This window comes from Gekko japonicus, unplaced genomic scaffold, assembly GCF_001447785.1.
Source record: "Gekko japonicus isolate JY-2015 unplaced genomic scaffold, Gekko_japonicus_V1.1 scaffold677, whole genome shotgun sequence".
NCBI lineage: Eukaryota > Metazoa > Chordata > Lepidosauria > Squamata > Gekkonidae > Gekko > Gekko japonicus.
In genome coordinates, this window is record NW_015159730.1 from 345,948 (window position 1) to 357,579 (window position 11,632).

An 11,632-nucleotide genomic window follows, 5' to 3' on the forward strand; every position below is an offset into this window, starting at 1 on the left:
TCACTAAGTATTCTAGTTCACCCTCTACCCTTTTGGCCATGGAATTTAGGGTGAGGTTAGCCAGAGAGAGGAGTTGACCAAGGGCCACCGGTGAGTGTCATAGTCTTCCAGCAGCAGACAGTGAAAATTAGTTTAAAGCACTCCATCTTTTTTTTTTTTTTTTGTCTCACAGGCTTTTGTTACGTAGAATTCGATGAGGTTGAGTCGCTTAAGGAAGCGCTGACATACGATGGAGCGGTGAGTATGCTATTTTTTGTAAAATACATTTCAAGCAACAGTAGCAACTGTCTAGAATGGGCTTTGTAAACAGCAAGATCTCTGTTTTTTCCCTCCTCACCTTATTTGACAGCTTTTGGGTGACCGGTCACTCCGAGTGGACATAGCTGAAGGCCGGAAACAAGACAAAGGTGGTTTTGGTTTTAGAAAAGGCGGCCCAGATGACAGAGGTGATGTTTTAATTCGGGTTCTTAATAAGTTGCAAACTGGAGTGATTGTACTGAATCTGATTGCTTCAAGCAAACCTATTTATGTGCATAATACGGAGTGTTGGCAGATGTGTGATGGGGGATTATTGAAGCATCCTTGACTTTCACTCAGTGTGGCAGAGCTTTGGATGCTTGCTCTCAGAAACCAGGCAGATGAATGGAAGAGCAGAGGCCATTTCATTTGCTGCATCCATCAAGGGAAAGAAAGCTGGAAAACAAATGTAGGGTAAAAAGGTCTCCTGTTATATCCCTCTTTGGAATTTTTCCTCTGGGCAGATCCCGACATGAGTTGAAACAATAAATAAAAACAAGAGAACAATTGACAGTGTCCCCAGCCATGAAACTGGTAATAACACCATCTCTAAAACTCATAACATTTTCAAGTCAACCATAAAAACACTAAAGAGAACAGAGCAACATGGACCAGCCACAGAAAGGATGAGAAACGTAGCGGGTAGCCTGGGAGGAGAAAACACGTTTCATGTGGTTCCTAAAGATGCTCAAGCTTAGCACCGGATAGATTTCTGTAAGGGGCAAATCTATACAGAAGGTGCCACAGCAGATAAGCCCATGGGTCTTATCCTCCTTATTTCAGACGATGGGCCACATATTGGCTTGTATCTAATGGGAAGCATGAATAGAGCAAACTCATGGAATAGGAGTTTCTTGCGTCATCTTCCCATTGGCCCCCTCAAAAGGAGAAAAAAAACCCTTTCAGGCTGAGGAGACTTTCCTGGAATAGTGCTGAACACAATGTGGAGTTGGGTAGCAGGAGGGGAGAATTAGTGGGAATTTCCCTCCCCCCCCCCTTCTCTGACAAGTGACCTTCCAGCAGTGGGCTGTTGGATCCAGGCCAGCGCCAAGTACTTGGAAGGTGTTGCATACTTCAGGTTTCTTAAAATCGCAAAAATCTGAGTCAGTCTCTAGAACCTGATTGCTTTCTGTCCCCATGACTGCATTGCTCTATGTCACGGCAGTTTTTAAAGCGTGTGGCAGCACTGGAGGGGTTAGACCTTTATTTGCCAGTTTGTGTATTTCCACACATTGTTGTTTTATTCATTATCAAGCTTTATACCCCCGTCTTTATACCTTTGGATCATCAGTGCAGTGCATAGGCCCAACCGGAGGAAATATTTCTGTGTTCTCCTTCTGGAGCTTATTTGGGATTTCGCATCTTCCAACACCTTTGGCCCCATCCCTGCTTGCTTGGAGGCAAATATATGGAGTCGAACCTTTACCAAGTGCTTAAAAGCAGCCCGGAGTCCTACAGCATGGGGAACGACTTTACATTAAAAGCAGTGCATTGTAGTAACTCTATGAGACGAATGTCACTTCGGGACACAGACTTCTGAATTATCCTACACAGGTCGTTTCTAATTGTATGTATTAAGAAGCAGGGCATATCTTGGGGCTGTGACCAGTGTTCCCTCTAAGCTGAGTTAGTGTGAGCTAGCTCACAGTTTTTTTAGCCTCCGGCTCACACATTTTTGTCTCAGCACCAGGAAGGGATGGCTCCAGAGCAGACTAATCTATGCAGCATCCAAATGGCCCGCTCACCACTTTAATGCCAGTCGCTCACAAAGTGGAAGTTTTGCTCACAAGACTCCACAGCTTAGAGGGAGCAGTGGCTGTGACAGGTGAGTCACCGCCTCTCGTTGAGCCAGTTGGTGTCTACAAATACTAGACGCCCGCTTCAGAACTGCATTGAGTGTGGATAGTTTTATTTTTGACACTTATCCTGCCTTCCATCTTTGGGTGTCTCAGAAGGTCTCCCATCCAGGTCCTGACCCAGATAACTGGCCTCTTTAGTTCCAGCCCCATTGCTGCCTTTGGGCAAACGTTTCTGGCCCTTGCCTGGGAGCAGGGCCCTCATAATATTTCAGTTCAATGAAAGACTCTCTCATCTGCCGTGGGCGCTCTTCCACTTGACGCGCGGCATGTGTGGAAAGTGCCATCAAGTCACAGCTGACTTATGGCAACCCCTGTAGGGTTTTCAGGGCAAGAAATGTTAAAGGGTGGTTGTCCGCCGCCTGCCGCCGCGTCACAATCCTGGACTTCCTTGGCCGTCTCCCATCCACGTCCTAACCGGGCTGACCCTGCTTAGCTTCTGAGATCTGACAAGATCGGCCTCGCCTGGGCTATCCAGGTCAGGGTGGTGCACTGCCGAGGTCAAGAGTTTGTCAACGTGTGGCTCACGCCCCCATCGTAAGGTCAGTTGCAGAATCACCAGCACCACAAACCACAAGGGGCTTTAAAAAAAAAAAGCCGTTAGAAGAAGACCAGGGTAAGAATGGAGATGGGTGGGAAGACAGCGGCATAGGGAGCAGCAGAGTAGTGCGTCTTTGCTTTTGAGAGCCGCGGAGAAGGAGGCACACAGCCTTCCCCCGCCTGCGTGGGAACGGCACCTCTTCTCTTCCAGGGGTGAAGGTTCAGGAGCGTGTTCCTCCCACTCACTTTGCTTTGATTACAGAAATGCCTTGGCTCATTGAACACACGACTCTGCCTTAGACTGAACCAGATCATTAGTCCATTGAAGTCAGTATTGTCTACAGCAGTTCTCCAGGGTCTCAGGCAGAGATCTTTCACACCACCTGCCACCTGGTCCTTTTAACTGGAGATGCCAGAAATTGAACCTGGGACCTTCTGCGTGCCAAGGAGATGCTTGGCCAGTGAGCCACAGGACGACACATCCGAGCCCCTCTGGCCCCTCAGAGAGATGCATCTTTTTTGTCAGGGGAGTTTTCAAAACTCTGGTATAAAAACACCCCCCCCCCCCAGGTTCTATCTTGGGAAAGGGGCGGTTATGCTAAAGTTTTGAAAAGCTCCCCTAACAGCTTTCTTGCTCCCGCGTGAAAGGCGTGCTTATCCTAATCCCCTGTTCCACAGAAAGATACCGGAGTTCCTTTGGCCTTCACAGCAGGTCATCCTAGAGAGAGGAGTGAAACATCTGCCAGAAAAAAAGAAAGGAATCGATGTTGCTGGTTGAGGTCAACAGTGGGTGCTGGGTCTACTGGTATCACTTGCTGGGCCCATCGCAACTAAGAACAGTTGAAAAATGGTGTAATTTGTGGTTGACCAAATGGAATTGTGTGTATCCTCTAGTGCAGGAGTGTCAAACATGCGACCCAGGGGCTGGATAAGGCCCCTGGAGGGCTTCTATCAGGCCCGCAGTGGAACTGGACATCTCCTGATTCTTCCAGTTCTGCTGCTGCTGCGTCATCATAGGTTTGCCGCTTACAGATACACACCCGAACAGCATACTCAAGATTGCAACAGCACAGACATTTTGATGCTATAATTTAGAGCAAGAGGTGCCCATTATCAGACACTGTTAAATAAACAAAATATTGCAAGAGAGCGAAAGTTTTAAGCAATTTTTTTATTTTAAGTTAAAAAAAAACCCTTTGTGCTAGTGTCCTTTATAAAGTTTATATCTCTGCTACCTGGCATTACATTTTATGACACACATGGCCCGGCCCAGCAAGGTCTCATTTATATCAGATCTGGCCCTCATAACAAATGAGTTCGACACCCCTGCTGTAGTGTGTATGTTACCAAGCATCTTGGACTTTCTAATGTTATCTTTCATACAGGTGGGTAATTTTGTATGGCTCGTAAGATTAAGGGCTCTCAAAATAGAGGCAGTAGCTGACACGACAGCATGATATGTTTTCTGTGACAAACCCCACAACTTAACTAAGCTTAATGGTCCCTCTGGCATCTTGTGCCTGTAAGGGATTTCTGTACAGCTCGGGGAAAGAAGAAAGCTGTGTTTTAAAGTTGCACCTGCCCCGGGGAAGCTGGCCCTTTGGCAGATCTCCTTTCAGGGCTCATGCACAGATGAGTCTCCCATCTGGCTCAGTCCCTGCGGCTCCTTAACTGTACCGTGGAGGAGATGAGCTCTCTTCAAGAGCCGGCCAGGCTGTCCTTTCTCGGGTGTTCAAGCATCGCCTCTTCCTGCAGAGTGTTCTTGCCAGATGTTAGAGAATGTAAGACTCATGTAGCGATGGGAGTTTCCACCGCTTGGATACAGGGACCCGACTTCCTCTTTTGACCCATGCTTGCACTGTGGCTTCCTTTTTAGGCATGGGCGGAGCTCCCCGGGAATCGCGAGGAGGTGGATGGGATTCCAGAGATGACTTCAATTCTGGCAGTCAGTATTTCTACTACTACTTTTCCCCCCATTACTGAAAAGGTTTCAGCGTCTTTCCTTTTTTCGCTGGCTACAGTCATGAGGCCGGTCTTGTTGGCCACTAAGGCAAGAAGTCCGGGGCTTTATCCAGAAGGTGCCATTTGCGGAAGATCGAATTGGCAAAAGTTACAAGTGTGTTCTTACAACGGGGAGAGGGGAGTTGTTTTAGAAGAGCTCCTGTGGCTGGAGCCTACATGAGACGGGGGGGGGGGCTTGTGTTTCTTAACGTCCCCCAGGGCATAAATGTTGTGGCCTTCTTGACGACTCTGTATTTCTTTGTTCCTTGGAATGCCCTCAGAAGGAACTGGTTTAACTTTTCGCGTACAGTATTCCAGATTTGTTCTCCCTTGCCATTGGTAGGTCTGGGCATCCATCCATCCGTCAGTCTCTTTGCTTCTGGTACAGAGAGCAGATCTGGACTCAAAGCTTCAGGCACACGTTTGGTAGATGTTGGCTAACGCTTTCCCCCCTTTTGAAGGCCTTAACAACTTCTTTCCTACAGCAATATAAACAGGGTGTGGATTGTTAAGGGAGAGAGGGGACAATTCAGACTTGCTTACAGCTGAGGGGGTGAGGTTCCAACTCTCTGCATGATGTGGAGTCCCTGTAACTCATCAGCCCTGCCAGAACAGTTCAAAGTGGGTGTATATAGCCTTCATTTACCGCTGCGGCTGCTTCTTCCTCTTCTTCCTTTTATTATTTTGCTTTACTGCCAGTTGTTACTATGTACCCCTTTGCATGCCTGCTCTTATGGAGTTTGTGGCAGAGGTGGGACTCTTAATTCATACGCAGAAGGGTCACCTCACCACCCGGCCTGGAGAAAAGTATCTTGTCCCTTTAAGAGAAGCTTGATAAATTGAAAATGGCCAGCTGAAACTTTTCATGACGTTGGGGGTATTTGACTTCACCTAGCCCATGGCATCCTATTGAGGACATTTTTCTCCAGGCTCTGCTGGACCATGCTCAATGAGGCCAGCAGATTCGGAGGGCATTGCATGGTCTGCAGACCATAAAGGGATTTTGCATTCAGACCGGGCTGATTCTTCTCTACTTTCTGGCACCTGGTGGATATGGGACACTTTTTACTTGGCTTCTCATTTTTCAAACTGAACTCAGCCTGGGCTTTCTCTTTAAATAAAAACTGGGGAGGATTCTTATGGAGGTATGGGATTGTGGAAGAACAGGCCTGCTCTGGCCTGTAGGCCCTATTCCTCCCCTGCCCTCCAAGGTTTTCCTCAACACCTGGAGAGGCTTTTTTCTCTCTCCGGTAATTTGCCACTGCCACCACCTGACCATTGGAGGAACTGCCCACTGGGAGGGTCAGGACCCCCAGCTTCCCTTCCACGTTTCTGAGGCCTCGCCTTACCTCTGGGTTTCCCGCTGCCCAGCGCCTGGTCACCACAGGGACAGTTTAATGCCTTGGGCACCTGTGGAGTAATAGCCACTTGCCAACTGCCTGCCTTTCCCCTGACACCCATTTTAAAATAGCATGTTCGAGATGGTGGAGTTGTGGTGCAGAGAACAACTGCCAGCATTAAAAGTTATGAGGTATTTATTACAAAGAAAATGTTTACAAGCCTACTTTTAGCGCAGTGCCAGATTGAGCAAGGGATTCCAAAAGAAATGGGGAAAACGCAAATCCTCTGTCCCTCTCTCTATACATGCCCTATCAGATGTTAAAAATATAGGAAAAGCTCCTTTTGCTTAGGTAGTTATAGATCTCTACAGAGGTACCATTACCTTGATCCCTCCAGATCTTCAGGCGAGCACATGGTCAGTGGCTGCTCATTCAGTGGAGAGTTCTCCTTCTCTCCTGGACTTAGCACCAAAAGGAAAAGAGAACTGCCGCCTCCTGCAAGGAGTGTTTAATGATCTGTGGCACTCCACTTCGTGACCCCAGTCAGGCCAGGTCAAAGAAGTGTTTCCTAGAGATCTCCAGGACCTTCTTCCTGAAGCCTCTCTAGCATTTCACACTTCCAAACCTCTATTCCCTGCTTTGGGGAGAGGAGAGAGCTCGACCCACCCATCATCACTCCTGCTAGATCTATTAGCATTTGTATGAAGGTGGGCTGAGGTAAGTCTGGAAGGCAATTGAACTTACTTCCCCCCTTCCTGCCTGTTCTCTGCCCAGAGGGGAGAAAACCTTATAAAATGCAGAGTGGAGGTTTGGTTCAATTCAAAACTCCAAAGGGGGGGGAAATGCATTTCTTGACAGGGATAAATCAGTGGGTATGTGTAGCCAACCCTTGATTATTTTTTTCATCCTTTGGGGAGGGAGGAACCAAACACTTTATTTTGTCCAGCTCTTACATGGTTCTTGGAGTGGTCTCTCATCTAGATTGCTGATCAGGCCACAGCTGCTGAACTTCAGATGCCTGGAAGCCCTTCATCTGAACAAGACCAGAACGAAAGCTTGTCAGTCACAGTCACAAGAGATCTTTGTAAACACATTTGTGCACCTAAATAGTGCCAAGAGACCTAGCTTCAAGAGCAAGACTAATGTGTTGCAACAAAAAACTTAGCTTGAATTCTCCGGAAAAGGGGGGGGGGGGAGAGAAATCCTGATGGGATTGTCATTTCAGGGTAGCACATCACCATGCATCTCCATATTTAGGTTGTTGTGCTTCTTGTTCGCTTTTCTCTTTTGGTCCCGTCCCCCATGATGTTTTCACTTCTGACTATAAGAGGGTGCTAATGTCAGTAGTCATGGCATGAAATGGCCTTAAGTAGTGTGCTCCGTCTTTGTTCATAAGTAGCATGTTCTTCTTGTGAAATGTTACCCTGGTTCTCTGATTACTGTATCCTCAACTAAACCTAAACCCTAAACTAGTGGTTAAGTGCGCGGACTCTAATCTGGGAGAACCGGGTTCGATTCCCCACTCCTCCACTTGCACCTGCTGGATGACCTTGGGCAAGCCGTAGTTCTGATAAGAGCTGTTCTTGAAAAAAGAGCAGTTTCTGTGAAGAGCTCTCTCAGCCCCACCTACCTCACAGGGTGTCTGTTGTGGGGAGGGGAAGGGAAAGGAGTTTGTAAGCCACTCTGAGACACATTTGGGTAGTGAAGGGCGGGGTATAAATCCAATCTCTTCTTCTTCTTCTAAACTAATGAAGGGTTCACATTTGGTTACACCAAACGCTCAGTGACGGCCTGGCTCTCTGTGAGATACTCCTGTAGTGTGGTGTGATCTACTGCTGCACCGTTCACCGAGCCCAGTCTTTGGTTGGTTCCCAAGGCATTAGAAGAGCGGGTGCTGACTCACGGCTAGAGATGTGAAGGCCCGGAAAAAAAACGGGAAAAATTGGGAAAAAAACAGGTTTTTTCCTGAAGCCTTTTTTGTTTTTTTCTGAAAAATTGAAAAAAGAAAAGAAATTGATTATGGAACATTTTATTTTAACATGATGAATAAAATATTTTAAGACAAGGTGTTCAAATATTTTCCAAATCATTTCTAAAATATATATATATATGGCATCAGATTGATCTAATTTCTGTGCACTGAGGACAAGCAAGTCCTAGGTTACAAACTGAACTCTCCAATGCAAGAACAAGATGCATTTCTTCCTTTAGGAGGTGCTATTGTCACAAGAAAAGAAAAAGGTTTCAGTTTTGTTTTTGCATGTGGGTGGGTATTCTGTTTGTAATAATTGTTTGGATACACTATATTTTTAATATGCTAGTTGTGATAAATTTCATGCCAAGTAAAAATGTCCATAGTCATATTTTATGTTCCTAAAGTTACAGAATGACTTTCAATCTGGAAAAGACAAAAAGAAATGCTAATGTAGCATTTTTTCCAATTTTTCCGAAAATTTCCATTTCCCCCCTGAAAAAAACAGGAAAAAAAACCCGGGTTTTTTTTCCGAGCTTCAAAATTTCCGGAAATTTTACATCTCTACTCACGGCGTTCTTTTGGCAGGCTTCCGAGATGATGACTTCCTGGGAGGCAGAGGCAGAACGCGTCCTGGTGACCGGCGAGGAGCCGGTCCACCAGTGGGGGGCACTGGTCGCTTCAGGGATGGCCCTCCTCTTCGTGGGCCTTCCATGGATTTCAGAGAGCCAACAGAAGGTAGGCTGGTGCCAGGCTAAGTTTCTGCAAAACGCTATGTTGTGACACGTTGTGAAGGGTCCATTTTTTCCCTTTGGCCTGGGCACCCTTCATGCTTGGATGCTCAGGCCTCCCACGTGTAAATGTTTGGTTGCTCTGTTCCTTTCATTACCCATTGGGGGGATATACCTGTGCGAAAGGTCTGCTGGCTGCTCAGCTTTCTAGAGTCTGTCTGGAGAAGCAGCGTGCCAGACCGAGTTAGGCTGCTTTTGTTCCTTGAACTGGTGAACTTAACATCTCCCGCTTTGATTCCCCACTCCTCTTCCACACGAACCCTGCTGGGTGACCTTGGGCCGGTCACAGTTCTCGCAGAACTCTCTCAGCCCCACCTACCTCACGAGGTGCCTGTTGTGGGGAGAGGGAAGGGAAAGGTGATTGTAAGCCGCTTTGAGACTCCTTAGGGGAGAGAAAAGCAGGGTATAAAAACCTACTCTTGAGAGTCAGTGTGGGCTAGTGGGTCAGAGCAGCATACTCAGTGTGGAGAACCGGGTTTGATTCCTGACTCCTCCTCCACATGAAAAGCCTGCTGGGTGACCTTGGGCCAGTCACAGTTCCCTCAGAGCTCTCTCAGCCCCACCTACCTCCCAAGGCGCCTGTTGTGGGGAGAGGAAGCGAAGGCGATTGTAAGCTGCTTTGGGGCTCCTTAGGATACAGGAAAGTAAAAGTAGGGTATAGAAACCAACTCTTTTTCTTCTAAATGAAGATGTACCTTCTCAGGCTGCCAGTGGTGGTATCGCATGGTTGGATGTTCCAACATACAACACAGAAAACCGACCATCTAGGCTAGAACCATTTTCCTAGACCAGCTAGCGGTGTCGAAATTAATGCCTTAAACCTGCTGATAACTTTGTTACCTAATTCTGTGGGTGTGTCCATTAAATCTACCTCCCTTTGCATATGAAAAACACACATTCTAAGAGAAGCTTTAAAAAAATAATAAAATGGACATGAGTTGAGCAGGTGTTTTCTTACAAGAGGTATTCCCCCTTCTGTAAGTGGAGGGATGTTTCTCTTCTGGTGAAAATACTCACTAGCTGATTTAGAACAAATTTAGAGTCACCTTGAAGGCCAGCAAAGTTTTATTCAAGCTATGAGCTTTCGTGTGCATGCGGACTTTGTCAAATACAGTGGAATGGAAGGTAAGGTTGAAACTTCTAGACAGGGGCTGAACAGCAAATTAACATGTAACATGATGAAGATGTTTTAAGTTAGGCAAAGACAAAACTAAATAACAAGCTAAGGTTATAAGGTCAACAGTTGTAAAGCAATAAATATGTCAAAATAAGACTGAGACTCTGCCTCTGTTGTCTATACGTTTGAACCTTGCCTTCCATTACAATGTATTTGACAAAGTGTGCATGCACAGTGAAAAGTACTCAGAACGTGGAGTGATTTCAGCAAGAGTACTTTTATTAGTGAAGAACAAAGACAAGGAAACCAGCTCGCAGGCCGGTTTATATGCGTTCAGAAAACCCGCCACCAAGTACACCTAAACACACCCCCTACTCCCAATAGGCTATTTACAGTAACCGGGCGACCATTGGTCTCCTGGCTGGGAAGCTAGCCCTTTTGATTGGGCCGGCTAGGATCCTTTGGATCCTTTGTCATTCGACTGAAGCTACAGATGTATTGTGCCTGGCCAGCCCGGGCAAGTCCGGGCATGTCAGGCTGCTGCATTACACGTGGAAATGGCGGCAGTACATTACACACAGGAAAGCGCATAGCTTGAATAAAAACTTTGTCGGTCTTAAATATACCACCAGACTCTAAATTTGTTCTGCTCCAGATGAACACGGCTGACCACCTGGATCTAGCTGATTTAGAGTAGTGGAAAAGAGGACAAGCTGAACCAGGAGGTTCAGCCAATTTAAAGGGCTGTTGTAAGGACTGCAAGAGGATAATATACGATGGTGAAGTTCTTCAAATGCTGAAAGTGTTATACACATGCTCCGTCATTAAGTCCTGTAAGTTTGTTTAATCTGCCGAAGTTAACATGGAACACCTCTGAGGATCGCTGCTAGTTTTTAAATCAGTCAGCTTAAGCACTAGGTAGGGTTTCCTCCCTGACCACATGAGCCCCCTCCCAGGGTGCAAAGTGGCACACTTGAGATTCAAGTTTTATGATCAGAAGGGGGAACTCCGCAGCCTCGGCACCCTGCTTTGCCTCCACTGGCAAAAAGAGTCGTGCAATGTACTCCGAACTCACCAAGCATCCTTAGCGGGCGTTCCTTTTCCTCCTCTCCTGGGGAGCTCTTTTACTCTTCTTACATCCCCCAACCAGTTCATCTCTCTCTCTCTTTTGCTTCCAGAGGAAAGAGCCCAGCGGCCCAGACTCCAGCTCAAACCACGGACGGTTGCTACCCCTCTCAACCAAGTAGCCAACCCCCACTCCGCTATCTTCGGTGGAGCCAAGCCAAGGGAGGAAGTAGTAAAGGGAGAACAGGAATGAGCTTGAGGGGGCGGAAATGGGGAACGGGATGGATGGAGGGACGGGGGGGGGAGGGGGGAGGGGAGAAAAACCGCAAGACAGCCCAGAGTGTCTCTACCTGTGCTCGAACATTAACCCTGCAGCCACTGTTCCTATCATCTGACACTTGCCCTCCTTGAAACAGAAATGGGGAAAAAAGAAAAACCAAACCCAAACCAGAGCTTGTGAATGCATGTCAGCTGTTAACAAGTGGTTTTTAGTACGTTCTTGGCTTTGCTGTATCTAGTGCCTGCGTCGTCTTAAGTTCCTCCCGCCCCCCCAACCCCGGTACACGGTTCTTCGCCACCGAAGCACTCCCCCCCCCCTTCACGGATGTGGACTTCTGTAAACCGAGGTGCTGTTCCATCTTTCTTCCTCCGAA

The 11,632-nt window shown here is 47.1% G+C and overlaps 1 protein-coding gene across 1 annotated transcript in view; it reads left to right on the top strand.

Annotated features, from left to right (window-relative positions):
• Positions 1 to 11,276, top strand: part of EIF4H (eukaryotic translation initiation factor 4H) — a 29,728-nt gene extending 18,452 nt beyond the window's left edge. Inside the window, exons 3-7 of the mRNA XM_015428451.1 lie at positions 173 to 237; positions 350 to 446; positions 4,570 to 4,638; positions 8,595 to 8,744; positions 11,093 to 11,276. Coding sequence (XP_015283937.1) covers positions 173 to 237; positions 350 to 446; positions 4,570 to 4,638; positions 8,595 to 8,744; positions 11,093 to 11,232 — 521 coding nt within the window. The 3' untranslated portion in view covers positions 11,233 to 11,276. The remainder of the gene's footprint in view (positions 1 to 172; positions 238 to 349; positions 447 to 4,569; positions 4,639 to 8,594; positions 8,745 to 11,092) is intronic.
• The last annotated feature ends 356 nt before the right edge of the window (positions 11,277 to 11,632 follow it).